Here is a 20,076-nt window from a genome sequence, read left to right on the forward strand (position 1 = left end):
GAATAAGCCAAGATTTAGTAATTTATTTCAGCTTTTTTTTGTTTTGTTCCACTGCAATCCAAAGAAATATATATGTGGATACCAAAAGATTTTAAAATTTCAACAATTTTCTGGAAGAAATGGTGCATTATTTGAAAAAAGTGCAAGGGTGCCAATATTTTTGGAAAGAAAGTACATCGCTATTGTAGGTGCTATCGTTTTAAAATTAGGAGCTTTGAGCGATTTTATGCATTATATGATGTGATTTTACACAATGGCCTCTCACAGAGGAATTAAAGTATATTAATCAAAGTTCTGATATTTTTGAAAGAGAGAAAGAAATCTATATAGTATTACGAATTACATAAGACTAGGGCATGCCCGTACTATATATATATCTAAAATTATATCCCCCCCCCTATTTACATGAAATGGTTTGGTCCAAAGCGAACGGCTTGCGAGTGGTGACAATCCCCCCCCCTCTATTTACATGCAATGGTTCGGTCCAAAGCGAACGGCTTCCGGAGTTTGGTAAAGAAATCGCCATCGCGTACACAAACGCGCAGGAAAGCGAATGAATCGCAAATTCGTTTTTATTAGTTGTAAAACATAATGCCCAATTATTCAATTAGCGCCAACGTATTTTGGCTGTTTGCAATTTAATCGCAAGGCAAAGTAGAAAGAGAAGAGGGAAAAAAAGAAAAGCCTTGCCTTGCTGCAAACAGCTGCTGCAAACAACAACAACAGGGAAGGCTGCACTGTCCGGAAGTTGGCATATCGCAGTTACGATTATTTTAGTGTTAATGGCCAATTATTCAATTAGCGCCAACGTATTTTGGCTGTTTGCAATTTAATCGCAAGGAAAAGTAGAAAGAGAAGAGGGAAAAAAAGAAAAGCCTTGCATTAACGCATTAACGCTTGCATTGCATTAACGGTTCGGCACACGTGATAGCTCGCTGCTCTCTGATTGGTTGAAGCGTTTTTTGGACATAGCTCGGTAGGTACTTGTCCGATTAATTTCAAACCTTGAAAAGGCACATCCTCGGGTCCCCAGCAATATACCTGGCAAGTTTCAAGTATATCGGACCCGTGGTTGTCGAGAAACAGCGGTCACAGACAAACACACAGACACACAGACACACAGACACACAGACACACAGACAGACACACAGAGATTACTGGAATTATAGATAGATAAAGGCTTCTTTGTTCACCACTGTTATGTCTGGCTGCATGGCTTATATAGAGCCTCGTAAACCAATACCATAAAAGCAAGCCGTTCCTTATCAACCAATTTTTGTAAGCCATGACAATACAGTCACAAGTGGTGTAATTGACTTTTTATCACAACAGACGTCGTTTTTAACTCAACTGGACTACTGTCCAGTTGAGTTCATCACATACTGAACCCTCCGGCGTCCGTCGTCGTCGTCTGTTAACTTTTCGACGTTAACACTCCAGCGTCCACAAATATCAACCGATTCTGATCAAACTTGACATGCAGCATCCTTACCCCAAGGACCAGGTTGGTATTACATTTCAGCCCGATTCGTTGAAAAATGGCGGACTTAGGCGACCATTTTGTTTTTTGTCATGAAAACGACGTCAACACTCTAGCGTCCACAAATATTAACAGATTTTGATCAAACTTACAATGTTTAACCCTAACGACACAAGGTAGGTTGCTATTACATTCCAATCCGATCCATCACAAAATGGCCGCCATAGGCCGCCATATTGTTTTCAGCTCTGAAACGATGTTAAGACTTTAACGTCCACAAATATTCATGGATTTTGATCAAAACTTGTTGGCTTTTCATTTAAGTCAAATCTAGTACAGACAACTGACCTACTTTAAAGTTGTCCAGTCAGTTCAGTTGAGTTCTGCTTCCCTGGAAGCTCTAGTTTAAAATTACAAATGTGAAGGACAACGTTGAGGTGATAAAATGTTAAGACAATGTTGAGGTGATAAAATAAATGGGTTATTCTTCAACTGTTTTGTTTGAGTGCTTAAGCTTTCTGAAGTTATAATCAAAAGTTATAAACTGAAGTCAAAATAACAGTCTGCTCTTCAGGCAAATGTTTATGGAGATGAAAATCACATTAAAACAAAAATACCTACTCCATTGGCACAGGTGGCTGGGGCTAGAAATCAGCATCCACATGGCTGACATCACCTCCAGGAAGCAGGAAGTGCAACACGCTGCATTGTGGGTAATATAGATTCCAATAATGTCACCACCTATTGGCAGTGAATTGTGCCACTTAGTGACACCAAGCATTAATAAACTATTACACAGAAGGCCCATAGATTGAAGCAATTTCCTTTCAAGATGTATGGGTAACTAATATTACCTCCTCTCTATTTTGGTAACTGATGTTACAAAGTTCAAAGGCTTGCAGAAAAATTACCAAAGGAATATTTTGAAACTGTTGCTCAAATATGAATTGTTTGAGGTGGTAGAAGGTAAATTATTGTCCCTGATTTTAACTCCACCATTCTCACACTACAGTATAAAAACAAGGGTATGGTAACTGACATTACAAAACATATGCAGCCTTCTCAAGGTTCAAATCCTGGTTATAATACCTTTCACGACACACTTTAAACGTTCAAGGCAACTGCAATGCCTTCAGGAAGTATTCACACCCCTTGACTTGTTTCACATGATATGACAATGAACATTTGGATCATGCCGTAAAGTAGAATTTCAAAAAGTTAAACTTTCAGTCATGGATATCGTTTCATATTCACCGACGAGCAGTCGAGCATACCTTGTAGGAGAGCTTCTTCAATTTATTTGAAAGCACACCATGAAGCGATTTTACAAATTCTTTTGGTGGGCCACGTTCACCTGGGGGTTGGCCTCTCCACAGCTGCCAGATGCTCCACTGCAGGCCCACCAGGTTTGAATGACCAACATTCTCCAACTGTAAATGACAAAATAACCCCTATCAGAACACAAAAGGCTTATCAGGCCTTAAGCTCACCAAATAGTGGGTGGTATTATTTTTTGCATCAAGCTCTCACCTTGGAAGAGAGAAACGTGAGCATCGTGTGTAATCTGTTATCATGGATGACTTTTGAGGCCAGCTCCCTATTATTCGACACTATCTGGCCAAGGCGTCCTACAGCCATTGCCAATGCATCTGCCTTGGTTTCAAACTTTGAATGCTCAAGTATTTCTTCTGTAGTAGTCATGCGCTGCAAAGATTCCAAATCCTCCACCCAGGACGTAGGAACCATCTTCATGCCACCCTGTTTCAGACCTGCACTTCCATCAACACACGTTTGTTCCTCCTCCTTTGCTCCTTCATTTATTTGATTTAAAACTTTGTGTGGTGTACTTGGGATAGCAGCGGAGGACATGGTTTGGTGAGCATAACTTCTGGTGAGTGAATTATTACCAGAACACGAACACAACATAGTCATGCATCGCCACCGTTGGGGACTCGAGACGCCGATTTCGCCGGGGCAAATGCATGGCCGAACAACAGGCCGGGTAACCATACAAAGACGAGCGGCAATGCACCGGGCCATTCTGTCCATCGTGAGACCGGGCAAACCCGACTAGTTCAATGAGGAAACTCTAAAAGCAAATAGCACAAGATATAGTTAGGCCATGCTTGAAAATTTTCTTGACATAAAAATAAAACAGACAGAATAGAACAATGGAAATAAAAATGCAAATAAAATAGTTTTCAAATGCTGATATAACGTATAATGTGAAAACCTAATTTAGATAGTTAAAAACTCAACAGGAAAACAACCAATAATTAACCTACCTGCGGAAGTCGTAGGAAAATATGAAAAAATGTAACGGAAACTTGGCACCTAGCCAGCTCATTCCCAGCGAGGTGGTTATCTGCTGGGAATTAGGGGTTTTCATGCAAACGACGAATCTTTTCAACACTTCCTTGCTCTTCAATGAGTCTCTCCTGTAGGGAGAGGGAGAGGGAGAGGCAGAGGGAGAGGGAGAGGGAGAGGGAGAGGCAGAGGGAGAGGGAGAGGGAGAGAGAAAAAAAGCTCATTATAAAATGTAATATTACACAAATATTAATGGCAAGGCTGCATTACATTGTTTTGCTCTTCAAGTATTAGAGATGCTTCTCCACTCATGAGTTGACACATCCAACACCAAGCACATGAGTAATTTGATTTTTCGGGACTTCCAGTTCGGGTTTGCTCCACGTATAGGTCGGCTTGACAGCTAGCTACTCCTTCCGCCTGAATCAAAGTAGCGTTCTCCGAACCGGTTTCGTTGCGTTTTTATACCGTCGTCAGAGGCATTACGTTTTCGGTTTGTCCGTCCGGCTGTCCGTTCGTCTGTAATAGGTTTTCGTTACCTCGATAACTTGAGAACGGCTGAGGGGATCTTCGTCAAACTTGGTGCAGGTAAAAAAAATACAAAATATTTCAAAGGCCTTGAATATCCCTTGCAGCACAATCAAGACAATCATTAAGAAGTGGAAGGCGTATGGTACCACCAAGACCCTGCCTAGATCGGGCCGTCCCTTTAAACTGGATGACGATGGAAGGAGGAGACTGATCAGAGTGGCCATAAAGAGGCCAATGGCAACTTTGAAAGAGCTACAGGCCTTTATGGCAAAGACTGGTCACTGTGTGCATACGACAACAATATCCCAAGCACTCCACAACTCTGGCCTGTACAGTAGGTTGGCAAGAAGGATGTCATTCGTCAAAAAAGCCCACCTTGAGTCCTGTTTGAGGTAAGAAAAAAACACTCCGGAGATTCTGAAGCCATGTGGCAAAAAGTTTTGTGGTCTGACGAAACAAAGATGGAACTTTTTGGCCAAAATGTAAAACGTTACGTTTGGCGCAAACCCAACAGATCACATCACCCAAAGAACACCATCCCTCCTGTGAAGCATGGTGGTGGCAGCATCATGTTATGGGGATGTTTCTCATCAGCAGGGACTAGGTCACTTGTCAGGATAGAAGGGAAAATGGATGGAGCAAAATACAGAAAAATCCTAGCGCAAAACCTGCTGCCCTCTACAAGAAAGCTGAAATTGGGACGGAAGTTTACCTTTCAGTATGACAACGACCCGAAGCACACAGCCAAAGCTTCGCTGGAGTGGCTAAGGAACAAAAGGATAAATGTCCTTGAGTGGTCCAGTCAGAGCCACGACCTAAATCCATTCGAAAATCTGTGGCATGACTTGAAGTTTGCTGTCCATCAACACTCCCAACGCAACTTGACTGAGCTTGAACAGTTTTGTACAGAAGAATGGACACTTATCCAACCAAGACATTCTAGTTTTGCATTTTTAATTAATTTTCTGAAATGTGTAGAATTTGTTTTTCACTCGGAAGCTCTGGGATACGATGTGTAAATAAATGTGGAAAAAGTTTGATTTAATGCAATTTAATTCCAGGCTACAAGTCAACAAAAAGTGAAAATTTTGAAAAGGGGCATGCAGAACTTCTTTCGGCACTGTATACGCTTACTGTATGCTGTCAAGGTGTTCAGGGGTGTGTTGATTTATAAAGCAGCTCGCTAGTCGTTCCTTATCAATGGTTTTGAAGGGAGTGCTTGCGTGAGTTCTTGCCACATGGCGAGCGTGTGGTACCTCATCAAATCCCTTATGAAAGTCGAGATACACCACACCCACTACCCTTTCCTCTTTCACCGATTCAAAAACTGTTTCATAGAGCTCCAATAAATTTGTTAAACACGATCTCCCTTTGGTAAATCCATGATAACTGTAAAGCAACAAATCTGACAGTTTTCGTCCCTGTCGGGAATTGAAACAGCTGGACAGTTCAAAGGTAATGCGCCACCTTTGCACCATCCTCTCTGCTCACCTTCACTCCTTCATTCCTCTTTTCTCCCGCCTCTGGAACAAACTCCCTCACTCTCTTCAATAGCACTCCTCCCTCCAGGTCTTTAAAACAGCTGTTCACCACCATCTCTTATCTTCCCCCATCCAAAACCTTGATCTTTTCTATCCCCGATAATTTCACCCCAATTCCACTTTTTGAAATACCAACTTCTGTCCTGGAAGTCCTTGGTGTCCTTGTGTTTTATACTTCTCCCACCCCACCCCCCCCCCTTCCCACGCCCCCTCCCCCCAAGCCCTCTCCCTCCCACACATCTCCCTGCTCTTAAATGTTGTGTGCTCTGAAGTGTTTGTGTGCTTCCCATTCTCTTGTCTTCCGCTCCCTCTTTTTATATATTTTGTTTGTCTGGTTGATTTGTTTGCGAAGTAAATGTCAGCTCTTTCACGAGCCTCGATTCAGTATACAAAAAAAAAAAAAAAAAAATCCTGTCTGTGGTACAACACTTATGATACGCATAAACAAACCAAGTCAAACAACGCCATATGGCGAGCATTATACGGAAGCCACATCCACACACATGAAACTCCATCAAAACAAAGTGGCACAGAGCTGGTCCGTGCACAGGTGGCACAGTGCTGGTCCGCACACAGGTGGCACCCACAGTACGGGTTTGCATGCGCACAGGTGGAACAGTGCCGGTCCGCGCACAGGTAGCACACACAGTACTGGTTTGCATGCACACAGGTGGAACAGCGTGAGTTCGCACACAGGTAGCACACACAGTACGGATTCGCACACCGCTCATGTTGCCCCAATTTCCTCCATACTTGTCACGTGTTATTTTTTGTGTGTGTGCACAGTACATAGTCGAGGCTCGTGGAAGAGCTGGTCTCGTCTTCATAACGAACCGAACCAGTTTTTGAATTTCCTCGAACCTCGTGAAATCGCCATTGATTGGGATCCCAGTAATAAATCAAGGAAACATTATGACGAATAATAGGTTCGAGTCCGTACAAGAAGAGAATGTCGTAAATCCAGGAAAAAGAACAAATCAAAATCACAGGTTCATTTGGTTTTAAATCCCTTTTGTTACGACGAAGGGCTAATGTCCGAAACGTCAACTTGTTCATTCATTCATTCCACAGCAACAACAAACTCCACCTTGGATTTCATTGGCGAATCTGCTTCAGAAAATGAGAAATACCTGTAAGTGTAAGCGATTTACCTGTTTAACACGCGGTTTCCAAACGGACACTTTAAGCAGCAACAAAACCAAACACTCGTTCAACAACCACAGGAATCTCTTTCACCTTGAATAATAAATACACTGAAACCGGATGGACACGAACAATTTACAAACAACATGGCGAATACACGGAGCCAAGACCTTGGTGTCCGGTGCGTCACGGTCAGAAAACATTTTAAATTCTCCATTTACAAACTACATCGAACGTTCTGAAATGAAATTTCAACACAAAACAAGAACCAAACATACGAGACAACACCAGTAACCTCGCTCTCGTGGAACGAACGCGACCCGCGCGACACGAACCAGGAACTTCCGGGTCGCACGCCGATTGGTCAGCTTGGAATCTTCGTGAACTGAGTATGCATTTCTGGATCGGCCTCCAACATTGCATGAACAAAAAAAAACAACCCTTTAATCGTTCGGAGAACCCAAATGCAATCCCACCAGGCGGGACTGCCGTCCCTCGTCGCCCACAAACGCGTTTATTTAATATTTGTCTGTGAAAACACCTCAGGCCCATTCATTTCGCCTCGGCTTCCGGTAAAATGGCCGCAATCCCCACAAATTTAGCGGAATCACTTTTACATGAATGCTATCTAAAAGTAATGCCGGTATTTTTGGTGCGAAGTGGCGAAGTACTTTAAATGACCCGTGAATGTGGGAAAACTAGCTCCATTGGAAGGGATCACGTGGCCGCCATTTTACACAACGTCATATCCGGATCCTTTAATTTCCCGGTACTACTGTAAAGTAATATACATATATATATATATAATTATATGTTTATATATATTCCTCTTGATCTGGAGGTGATTCGATCCAATTCTAAAATTAAAGTGAAAAATACAATAATGACAGGATATGACGTTTTGCCACGCGACAGTTCTTTCGCGCATGCGCAAAGCTTGACAGTCCGCGGGGCAGTGGCAGTGGGTGTTTGTACGAGTCTGAGTTAGTGGGCGTTTGAGTTGGAGTTAGTGGTATTTATTTGAATCGGATTCGTTCCTCAGACGTACCAGAAGGTAAAAGCTGACCCCCAACTGCCACATCCCTTATAATTGAGACGTATTTATCTACAAGTATTGTATTAATGAAGGAATGAGTTCTGAAGTCCTTCGCTTCATCCTTCAATGATCATTATTTTCTCTATCGGTTTGAATCGAAGTCGTGAATGTGTAATAAGTGTTTTGTTTTTTTTCAAACAGATGTGTAAGTTTAATTGTAAGTTGAACGTACCATTTGTGTACCTCCCAGTCCCAAAGAGGATGTACGCATTCTTCTAGTAACCTCTTTGATTCATCCAAATCCAGGTTGACTGCACACCTCCTCTCTTATTGTTATTTCTCACATCTTCCATTTACGTAATCGCATTCCAGAGGCTGTTTGTGTCGGTCTTCGCTCCAGGACTTCAACAATCAATACACCACCCTCACATCTATCTCATGTGCTAGTTTCAATGTCCTCCCTCCGATTCATTCATTCCCTTGATGTTCGTCCCACTGTCGGTTCTACCTTGCTCTTCCATGAGCCTCGTCCTTGTAAAGGGACGAGGGGAAGAACCTACTTTGATGGTGAATTGGTTCCAACACTTTGCACTTGTTCTTCCGTTTTGCCCTTTTCCAGCTCTTCTGTTCCAATCATCGAATTGGTCATTCCCTCCAAAATCATGGCGAACTAGAAAGCAAATGCAGCAAATGCAGCAAATGTGTGGTGTATTTTGTGCAGCAAATAAATGGAAAGATGTTCTGAATGAAAGGTCTAAACTCTAAATGGTCGAGTTGAAAAGGTCGAAAGTCGTTAATGTGTCAAAATGGTCTAAAGGGTCTTAAAAGGTTGAAGGGGCCTTTGGGGTAAGGGTGTAATTTAAAGTTTAAATGGTCGGAATCGTCTAAAGGGTCTTAGTACTTCTAATAAGGGTCTAAAGGTTATTAAAAGGTCTAAAAGGGTCTAGGTGGTCTTAAGGGCCTTTGGGGTTCTCAAGGATCTAATAGGGTCTGCGGGTTCTAATGGGTTTTGCCTTCTATAGGGTCTATAGCATCTACAAGGACTTAAGTTTTAAAGGGTCAAAACAATTAGTGTTCAAAAGTGTCTTGGTGTTATAAATGGTCTTAGGGGTATTAAACGGTCTTGGGGGGCGAGGGGGAGTCTAAAGGGTCTTGGGATGGGGGGGGAAGGGGTCTGAAGGATCTTAGGGGATCTTAAAGGATTTTATGTATTTCAGGGGGTCTAAAGGTATTTGGGGGTCAAATATAATGAATACACCAACTCGCGTTCTGTGCGGACAAACAGATAAGCAAACGGACCCACATGCAATACCCTTTCCTCTGGCGAGGGTAATTAAACTGCAAACCCATTCAATTCCTCTATACTATTTGTTCTGGTCCGAAGGCACATTGGTGCTGCCTAATCGAATGTCTGTCTGTCTTGCACGTAGTTTACGTGCAAGCTACTCTTGCCATATATCAGTGCGTAGAGGAAGTAATAATTTCACATGTTTTTCATTTTTATTACCCACAGTGCTTAGTCATGGATCAGGTGCATCAATTTGTTGAACCTGCAAGACAGTTTGGGAAGGACTCTATTCGACTTGTGAAACGCTGCACGAAACCAGACCGTAAAGGTAAGCATTTAGCACGATTGTTCCAAAAGGGTTGCATTCTTTTCAATTTAAACCTAGCTGCCATAGAGCAGGTACACCGTAAGGCCACTATGAGGGTACAATGTAAGGCCACTATGAGGGTACAACATAAGGCCACTACGAGGGTACAACATAAGGCCACTATGAAGGTACAACATAAGGCCACGATGAGGGTACAACGTAAGGAAACAGGATTTTATCTATTAGTAGCATGGACTGGCTCGCTGCGCTCGCCTCACCACACATCGCCGCAGAGGCACAGGCTTGTTTTAAGTCAGGAAAATTACCTGACTGAATTTGAGTTTCTGTGTTGTCATGATTTACACCAATCATAATACAAACATGTCTATTGTGCAAATGTATTTGTAATATTAGTGATATTATTTATTTGTAATCAAAAAAGTTCCAAGTGGTGTAAAGCTCTAAATGGTCAAGGTTCCAAGTTGTCTAATCTGTCTGAAGGGTGAAAGGGGTATAAATGGTGTTAAGGTCTAAGGGGTCAAAAGGGACTTAAGGGGTGCAAAGGTTTAAAGGGTATAAAAGGTTTGAAGGGTGAAGGGATGTAAAGTTTTTTTTGTTGTTGTTTTTTTTCATGGGATATTGCCCATCACAAAGCCTTAGGCCACTCGAGGTGGGGGCTACACAAAAAACGAAAGCAGAACAATCAGCCCTTTGGATTGAAACAAGACAAATGTAGAAAGTTGTCTCTTCGCAGAACAGAAAGGACTACAACAACAACAACATGCATTTTAAGGCCATGTTCCCTGCTAGAGCGGGGGTTAGCCTTGCGGTCCCCATGACAATCTTCTCCATTTTGCCCTATTTTCTGCAACAAAAAGGACTGGGAGGGGTTAACTATTCTGCTTCGAGACAACAGTGCCTCTACCCCCATTAGGTGTGCAAAGTATTGAAAGGGTCTTCAAGGTAAAAGTGGGCTTAAGGGCATTTTGGATCTTTTGGGTCTTCATGGTATTTTGGGTCTTTGTGGTATATTGAGTCTTTGTGGTCTTTGAGGGTATTTTAGGAATTTAAGGGTCTTCAGGGTCTTCGGGATCTTTTGAGTCTGCAGGGTGTTTGAGGTCTTCAGAATATTTGGGGTATTTTGAGTCTTCAGGGTCTTCAGCATCTTTGAGGTATTTTGGGTTCTCTGGGTCTTAAAGGTTCTTTGTGGTCTTTTAGGTATTTTGGGTTCATCAGGGTTTTCGGGTCTTTTGTGTCTGCAGAGTGTTTTGGGTATTTGGGGTATTTTGTGGTCTTAAGGGTTTTGGGGGACTCAAAGGGTCTTCAAAGATCTAAGGGATCTCAACAGTCTAAAGGGTCTAAAGGTATTTTCCAACAGTACGTAATTAATAGACAGGATGCAACCAGCGTTCAAAGAGAACGTAATTAATAGACATATAATCACACAGCTTCACAGCTGACAATGCATATCAGAGCAAAAACGAAGCCATGGGGTCGAAGGAACTGCCTGCAGAGCTCAGATACAGGATTGTGTCGAGGCATAGAACAGGGGAAGCCGACAAAAAAAAAAAATCTGCTGCATTGAAGGTTCCCAAGAGCACAGTGGCCTCCATAATTCTTAAACGGTAGAAGTTTGGAACAACCAGGACTCTTCCTCGAGCTGGTCGCCTGGCCAAACTGAGCAATCGGGGGAGAAGGGCCTTGGTATAGAGGTGACCAAGAACCCGATGGTCACTCTGGCTGAGCTCAAGAGATCCTGTGTGGAGATGGGAGAAACTTCCAGAAGGACAACCATCACTGCAACATTCCACCGATCTGGGCTTTATGGCAGAGTGGCCAGATGGAAGCCTCTCCTCAGTGAAAGACACATGAAAGCCCGGTTGGGGTTTGCAAAAAAGCACCTAAAGGACTCAGACTGTGAGAAACAAGATTCTGTGGTCTGATGAAACCAATATTGAACTGTTTGGCTTCCGTCTGGCCACTCTGCCATAAAGCCCAGATCGGTGGAATGTTGCAGTGATGGTTGTCCTTCTGGAAGTTTCTCCCATCTCCACACAGGATCTCTGGAGCTCAGCCAGAGTGACCATCGGGTTCTTGGTCACCTCTCTTACCAAGGCCCTTCTCCCCCGATTGCTCAGTTTGGCCGGGCGGCCAGCTCTAGGAAGAGTCCTGGTTGTTCCAAACTTCTTCCATTTAAGAGTTATGGAGGCCACTGTGCTCTTGGGAACCTTCAATGCAGCAGAATTTTTTTTGTAGGCTTCCCCAGATCTAGGCCTCAACACAATCCTGTCTCTGAGCTCTGCAGGCAGTTCCTTCAACCTCGGCTTGGTTTTTGCTCTGATATGCATTGTCAGCTGTGCGACCTTATATAGACAGGTGTGTGCCTTTCCAAATCATGTCCAATCAATTGAATTTACCACAGGTGGACTCCAATCAAGGTGTAGAAACATCTCAAAGATGATCAAGAGAAATGGGAGGCACCTGAGCTAAATTTCAAGTGTCATAGCAAAGGGTATGAATACTTATGTCAGTGATATTTCAGTTTTTTCTTTTTAATAAACTTGCAAAACTTTCTAAAATCCTGTTTTCTCTTTGTCATTATGGGGTATTGAGTGTAGATTGATGAGGGAAAAAATGAATTTAAACGATTTCAGCAAAAGGCTGCAACATAACAAAATGTGAAAAAAGTGAAGGGGTCTGAATACTGAATGCACTGTATCACTCCCATTTGCAAGCCAAGTATGCATGTGCATTGTGCATATACTTTATTTTCAAATATTACCCTCATATGAGCAAAGCTAATTTCTTATCCGTCGATTTGGAAACCCCACATTGTGAGAAAGCTCGTAGCAGGCAGTGGGACATGATTTTCAATTGCCCATGCCAGGTACGAGCTATCTCGTATGACAATTTCTAGCACTGAATCGACATCGGTATTACATCATTGCTAATGGTAGATTGTGTGCTGAGTACCACGTGTTTTATCTTTTTTGCTACCTGTCATTACCCTTAAAAAATGACACGTCTGCATGCAAATGAAGTGGCAAAACTTCTCATTGAGACCAACAATGAAGATCATGATTCGTACGTTTATTTATGTACACCGAACCGCCTCCAGATTGTTTGTTGCGTTTTCTTGCACGGCAGCATATTCTGTTTACAATGCAATAGCCTAATGTTTTCGACAAGAATACTTGTGTCAGAATCTGGTGCACCCAGCACTACAAGTATACTCAAAGTCAGCATTCTACATGTTGAAATCATTTTATTAAAATTGAAATATATACTTCACCACTGCGCGAGGTATCGTGTTCTCTGAATTGCCTCGTTGATGTATTGTATTTGTTCCTTTGTTTGCAGAGTTTCAGAAGATTGCCATCGCAACAGCAATTGGATTTGCGATCATGGGTTTCATTGGATTCTTTGTGAAACTTATTCACATCCCGATCAACAACATCATTGTGTAAGTTCATTTCCAAGCGATTATTTTTTCAGTGCCTCCATTATTCTTTGTTCATGAAAAGGGTCATTTGGGGCCGCCTAAGCATTATGTGGTTAAACTGCAGATGTCATTCTCCTCAATGTACCTCCCTGCATATCCTGCTTACCATTTATTTTAATCACTAGTACAGTCGTGGCCAAAAATATTGGCACCCTTGCACTTTTTTCAAATAATGCACCATTTCTTCCGGAAAATTGTTGAAATTAAAAAAATATTTTGGTATCCACAAATATATTTCTTTGGTTTGCAGTGGAACAAAACAAAAAAGCTGAAAAAAATACCAAATCTTCACTTATTCCAAACATTAATCCTAAAATGGCCCAGACAATATTATTGGAACCTTTTAGAAGTTGTTAGAAATAATTAGATTTCAAGCAGATGATTCTTCTTTGATTTGGAATTGAACTCACCATGGTGAGTTGCAGGTACCTCCAATATAAACTCATTCAACCAGTTTGAAAAGAGAAAAGGAGTCATTCTGCTGTTTTGTGTCACTGTGTGTTCCGCAATGACAATGGAGAAAAGAAAGAAAACCAGAGAATTGTCTGAGGTGGTCAGACACAATATTGTAGCCAAGCATGGACAATCTCAAGGCTACAAGTCCATCTCCAGCGACCTTGATGTTCCTGTGTCCACCATACGCAATGTTATCAGGAAGTTTAAGGCCCATGGCACTGTAGCCAACCTTCCTGGACGTGGCCGCAAGAGAAAACTTGATTGAAGATTGCAGCGAAGGATTGTTCGAATGGCAGAGAAAGCACCTCAATCAACTGCCAAACCGATTCAAGCTGACCTTCAGACATAAGATACGACAATTTCAACCAGCATCACATATTCAACCATCCATCGTCAACTCTATGAAAGGGAATTCTATGGTAGGAGACCCAGCAAGACCCCCACTGCTGAGAGAGACATAAGAAAGTCCAACTGGAGTTTTCCAAAACACACCTGAACAAGCCAAAATCCTTCTGGGAGAATGTCCTGCAGACATATGAGACCAAATTAGAGCATTTTGGTAAAGCACATCATCTCTATGTTTACAGAAAACAAAATGAAGACTTCAAAGAAAAGAACACCTTCCCTACAGTCAAATATGGTGGAGGTTCAGTGATGTTTTGGGGTTGCTGTGCTGCCTCTGGCAATGGGTGCCTTGAATGTCCGCATGGCATCATGAAATCAGGAGATTACAAAGGCATTTTGGAGCGCAATGTTCAACCCAGTGTCAGAAAGCTGAGTCTCCGTCAAAGGTCTTGGGTCTTGCAGCAGGACAATGACCCCAAACACACTTCAAAAAGCACCCAGGAATGGTTTAAGACAAAACGCTGGACTGTTCTGAAGTGGCCAGCAATGAGTCCAGATCTAAATCCCATTGAACACCTGTGGGGAGATCTGAAAACAGCAGTTGGGAGAAGGCACACTTCAAATCTGGGAGAACTGGAGCAGTTTGCACAAGAAGAGTGGGCCAAACTGTCAGTAGAGAGGTGTAGGAAACTCATTCATGGCTATAGGAAGAGCTTGACTGCAGTTATTTTGTCCAAAGGTTGTGCTACCAAATATTAAGTCAAGGGCGTCAATAATTTTGTCAATGCCATTTCTTTTTATCTTCTAATCTAAAAGGATATATTAAGTTCTGAATCAAAAACAAAGTTTCTGTCATATTAACAGTGAATTAAAGAATTGTGGAGACCAAATACTTTTGTCAATTTAAACTTTTTTTTAGATAAAATTGTGAGTTATTTGAAAAAAGTGCAAGGGTGCCAATATTTTTGGCCACGACTGTATGCTTAAATTGCATTTAAGATGCCTACAATTTCAGACTATGACTTGTATCAAAAATTTGCCCTGATTTTCAAAAATATAAAAGGCAGCTAGTTAATGTTGATTGGTTTTTAAAATGTGGCCAAGATTGTGGAAATTAACCTTTAAAGATGAGGCAAATCTCAAAAGCTTCGGCTACAATTTTTTTAAAATAAATAAATAAGTTGAGGCTCGTGTAAGAGCGAACACATGGAACAAATAATAAAGGGAGCTGGAGACAAGAGGGGAAGAGAGGGAAGCACAACAACAGTAGAGAACAGGGACATAAGGAGATTGGTGGAAGGGAGAGGGCTGGGATATACCTTACAAGATGGACACTACGAGGACTTCCAGGAAAGAAGTTGGTATTTCAAAAAGGTGGATCTGGGGTGAATTTACAGGGTGTACAAGAGATCAAGGTTTTGGATGGAGGAAGATAAGAGATGGTGGTGAACAACTGTTTTGAAGACCTGGAGGGATGAGTGGGATTGAAACGAGGGAGTTTGTCGAGGGAGTCTGTTCCAGAGGCGGGACAAAAGAGGAATGAAGGAGTGAAGGTGAGCAGAGAGTCTTGATTTTGGCAGTTTCACCAGAAGAGCATTGCTGGCAGACCTTGTCCATCCTGCAGGAATGTTTGGGGACAGAGCACAGCCAGAGCTGAGGGAGCTAGGCCAGAGAGGAGTCGGTGGAAGACAGAAAGACCACCAACCTGCCTGCAGTGAAAGAGTGAGAGGCCCTTAGAATCAGCTTCATCACGGGAGATATCAATGATTCTGAAAGCTTTGGTTTCTGCAATGTGAAGCAGAGCGAGGTGTGAGGCAGGAGCACTGGCCCAGAGGGGAGAGCAGTATTCCATCAAGCTGCGGATGAAACCTTGGTATGTGGTGAGAAGCTCAATCGTGCCAAGAAAGGATTTCTCAAGACAGAGGATACCCAGTCAGTGACTGGCATCCAGTCAGTGACTGGCTTTGGAGGCCAGCTTGGAGATGTGGTTTTCCCAGGAAAGATCATGGCAGATTGTGAGACCCATTACTGATAAAACATGTGTATAAATGAATATTATTTTTTCAGTGATGTGGTATACATGTGTGTAAATGATTATCATTTTATCAGTGATGTGGTATACATGTGTGTAAATGATCATCATTTTATCAGTGATGTGGTATACACGTGTGTAAATGATTATCATTTTATCAGTGATGTGGTATACACGTGTGTAAATGATTATCATTTTATCAGTGATGTGGTATACACGTGTGTAAATGATTATCATTTTATCAGTGATGTGGTATACACGTGTGTAAATGATTATCATTTTATCAGTGATGTGGTATACATGTATGTAAATGATTATTATTTTGTCAGTGATGTGGTATACATGTGTGTAAATGATTATCATTTTATCAGTGATGTGGTATACATGTATGTAAATGATTATTATTTTGTCAGTGATGTGGTATATGTGTCACATCGTACGAACGGATGAAATTGTGTTTTTACTTCTAGTGGGGGCTAGTTTGTGGATGGTTGGTGATGGTTGGTGATGGTTGGTGAAGGACGGAGCAAGTTGACAGCATCTGTGGACCCTTCTCGTCATGTCATGTTTTACCTTGGCATCACTGTCAGAATTTATTTCGAAATATTTGTGATTGAATAAGAATGTGGATCTGAACAGTTGTTTTTCTTGTTGAACACATTGAACATAAATGAACATTTTAATAATAAAACATTGTCGTCTTTAAATTTTGGTTACAAGGCATTGGTGCATGCGAAATGTTTGAACTTAAATTGCTTTTAACATCTGCAAACATTGCTCATCTAACTCAGAATATCATATTGCCAAGATTTCCTTTCAAATGACAACGTATTTTGTGTTTTTCGTACGAGTTGCAGAATGGACTTGTTTTGTCAGAGGTCCATCAACTCGCGCTCGACATTGATTTTAAAAATTGCCTTCCTTTTTTGTTTTTTTACTTCGATTAAAAAAAAAAAACTGGTGGCAAATGACTTTTTACAGTGTGAAATGAATGTAATGATTTTTTAAATAAAGGTCTAAGTTCGTGGAAGAGCGAGGACACAGAACAGATCAGAACAGATCAGGACACAACATAGCAAAGGGAACAGCAGGAGAAAGGTGACATGCCAACAGCAGGACGGAGGAAGAAAGTCGATGGCGACGGAGAACCAGGGGATGCAGGTAACGATGAGTGGATAAAGCAAGTGATGAACAAGATGGATACATAAGCAAAGTTTTGGGAGGGGTGGGGGTTTAACAGTATCCCAAGTTTGATCATAATCCATTATCCCCAGTTTGATTATAATCCATTATCCCCAGTTTGATCATAATCCATTATCCCCAATTTGATCATAATCCATTATCCCCAGTTTGATAATTATCCATAGTTAAATCATTATCCCCAGTTTGATCATTATCCATTGTCCCCAGTTTGATAATTATCCATAGTTAAATCTTTATCCCCAGTTAGATAATTATCCATTATTCCTTGTTAAATCATGAGCCATTATCACTAGTTAAATATTTATCCTTATCCCCAATTAGATAATTGTCCATTATCCCTCGTTAAATACAACAACAGGCATTTTAAGGCCATTTTCCCTGCTCGAGAGGGGGTAAGCCTTGCGGGCCACACGACAATCTTCTCCATTTTGCCCTATGCTGGAAGTCGGCATGACATCACAGCTACGCACCGCGGCACCGCGATCTTGGAATTGGGGAAAACATTGGGCGCCATTCGCATGTTTGTCACAGTTTGAAACTGCAAAATGCCGAAAAGCTGCTGTATTGTCAGCTGCACAGCCAACAAGCGGAAGAATCCAGAGCGGCGATGATCGGTTTACGCCAACTTTCGCGCAATTTTACCCAAACCAAGATGGTGGCGCACATGACCGACTTCCAGAATTTTCTGTATCTCCTCTTGTTAACCCCCTTGCCCACATTTCTTCTTCCACCACCTTTAGCCAAGTCTTTCTCAGTCTTCCCCCTCCTCTACTTCCTTCTACATTCATTTCCATCACTCTTCTCAACCAGTCACTTTCATCCTTCCTCAACACATGACCAAACCATCTCGACCTGTTTCTCTTCACAGCATCCATCACAGGCTCTATTCCCATCATCTTTTGCAATTCATCATTTGTCTTCCTCTCTCTCAACGATACTCCACAATGGGGGGAGTGGGGGAAGGGAGGCAGGAGAGGAAGGGTGTTCATCACGTTTCTGAGTTAAGTGTGATGCCGATCAGGAAGAAGAAGAAGAAGCCGTACTACCAACCTTGTACACTTCTGGAATTGTTTGATTTATTTGTGTTCAAATGTCTGGTGATTGTTTTGTATTTATTTATGTGAATGTGTACTTGTATATAACTGTCATTAATTTAAAAAGGCTTTGGCACTATCGAGCGATTATTATTATTATTATTATTTTTTTTTTAACTACATTAATTAAATCAAGGTTTAATGGCACGATTGAGCTTCTCACCACATACCAAGGTTTCATCCGCAGCTTGATGGAATGCTGCTCTCTCCTCTGGGCTGGTGCTCCATGTTTGTTTTTCAAAAAATGTTTTTTTTTTGGCCTTATGCACTCCCAGGCACTCACTGATGAACCTCTGAAAGTTTGACGAAGATCCGTTCAGCCATCTGAGAAAAATGGTGACACACAGACCAACATCTCTCTTATATCGTAGATGTGGTGGTATACATTTGTGTAAATGATTATTATTTTATCAGTGATGTGGTATACATGTTCGTGCAAGGACCTGCACGGAAAGCGTACCCGTTTCAATGGTTCTATACCCAGTCAATAGCGAATCTGCATATGGCGATCCATGAATGTCACGGTTAGAAGTAGAAACCCTCACGTCATTCATTTAACCTCAATATCTCTTTCATTCAACCTCAATATCTCTTTCATTTCAAACAGCATAACTCCAATCACAAATTAAATAGCATTAATATAAATAATAAATAAAATTTCACGAACACTCGTGACATAAACAAATATTTAAATCCTTACTGACGTTACATCCGGATATGGAGCAGTTCCGTACGGTTGGAAATTCAAAATCATAATTGTATTCACTCAGTTCCAAACAACATTATTCCATATTAAAATTATTATTGAGTAAAATGCCAGGGGCATAGAAAAGGCACGTTTATATAAGGGTATGTGCCATGTGGCAAACTATAGAAAAGAATAGACATTCCCATAGCTTTGCTGTACTACCCTTGTATTCTGAGGAGGAACCAAGTAATGCTCTAGAAAAGTTAATATAAGGGGTGCCAATTTGATTCATACACTTGCATGAAGAAGTTAATGTATTTTATTTGCCAGATATAGGGTGCGGATAGCGTGTGTGTGTGTGTGTGTGTGTGTGTGCGTGTATGTGTGTGTGAGGCATGCTTGTATCTTTTAAATACGTACGTCTATCAATTAATTACATACTGTTGTAAAGTACCTTTTAGCCCCTTAAACTTCTGAGCCCTTTGACTTTTGAAGACCCTTTAAGATTCCCAAGATAAACACCCAAATGTCCCAGAGGACCCAAAAGACCATGAAGATCTAAATGACCTAGGATGACCCAAAAGTCCCCAAAGATCCACAACCCCCCACACCCTCCCACCGAGTACAGCAGGCAGGTATGCTACAAGGTGAGGACCAAAGAAAATGTGGTCCAACGGACCCATTAGTACATCAAAATGTGGCAGATAATGATTCTTTGGATAAATCGCAATACTCCAGGCATGATTATTCTTCCATAATTGACGGTCGACATTGTTGATTGATTGAATTGAATTGTTGATAATAATTAATATGTTGATTCCTCTTTGAAAACCCTGTTCTGATATCTCAGAAACTGCAGTTTAGACTGTCTGACTTGTCTAGTTTTGAAGCAACGGGTGCATGGAAAAGGCCAAAAACCCCAAATGCCAATCCTCAAATCCTGATTTACTGAAGTACCTGATTGCGATAACTACAACAGGACCATTATTGATTACAAGACCTTGATACTTCATTTGACAGATATTCACAGTGGGTGTTTTTATGTTTGTATAATTACTTGTCTACCTTGATAAGTTAGGAATCTTTGATGTATCGGAAACGAGAATGGTTGCGATTATTTATG

The 20,076-nt window shown here is 41.5% G+C and overlaps 2 protein-coding genes across 9 annotated transcripts in view; one reads left to right on the forward strand and one right to left on the reverse strand.

Annotated features, from left to right (window-relative positions):
* The window catches only part of LOC137433800 (FAST kinase domain-containing protein 4), a 45,237-nt gene extending 37,641 nt beyond the window's left edge, over positions 1 to 7,596 (reverse strand). Inside the window, exons 1-4 of one of the 8 annotated variants that reach the window (XM_078786068.1) lie at positions 7,338 to 7,596; positions 3,766 to 3,918; positions 3,011 to 3,569; positions 2,755 to 2,910 (exon numbers count right to left, since the gene is read on the reverse strand). In XM_078786068.1, the coding sequence (XP_078642194.1) occupies positions 2,755 to 2,910; positions 3,011 to 3,529 (675 nt within the window). In that variant the 5' untranslated portion in view covers positions 3,530 to 3,569; positions 3,766 to 3,918; positions 7,338 to 7,596. Of the gene's footprint in view, positions 1 to 2,754; positions 2,932 to 3,010; positions 3,570 to 3,765; positions 3,919 to 7,010; positions 7,175 to 7,280 lie in introns of those variants that run through there. The other 7 variants (XM_068126162.2, XM_078786065.1, XM_068126163.2 and 4 more) reach the window with 7 other exon arrangements.
* Positions 7,597 to 7,910: 314 nt separating this feature from the next.
* On the forward strand, positions 7,911 to 16,939 carry SEC61G (SEC61 translocon subunit gamma). Its single transcript, XM_068126119.2, has 4 exons — positions 7,911 to 8,056; positions 9,552 to 9,654; positions 12,994 to 13,096; positions 16,439 to 16,939. The coding sequence occupies exons 2-4, from the start codon at positions 9,561 to 9,563 to the stop codon at positions 16,446 to 16,448; spliced, it is 207 nt and encodes a 68-aa protein (XP_067982220.1). The 5' UTR covers positions 7,911 to 8,056; positions 9,552 to 9,560; the 3' UTR covers positions 16,449 to 16,939.
* The last annotated feature ends 3,137 nt before the right edge of the window (positions 16,940 to 20,076 follow it).

Source organism: Myxine glutinosa, chromosome 10 (genome assembly GCF_964187855.1).
Source record: "Myxine glutinosa chromosome 10, kmMyxGlut1.1, whole genome shotgun sequence".
Lineage (NCBI taxonomy): Eukaryota > Metazoa > Chordata > Myxini > Myxiniformes > Myxinidae > Myxine > Myxine glutinosa.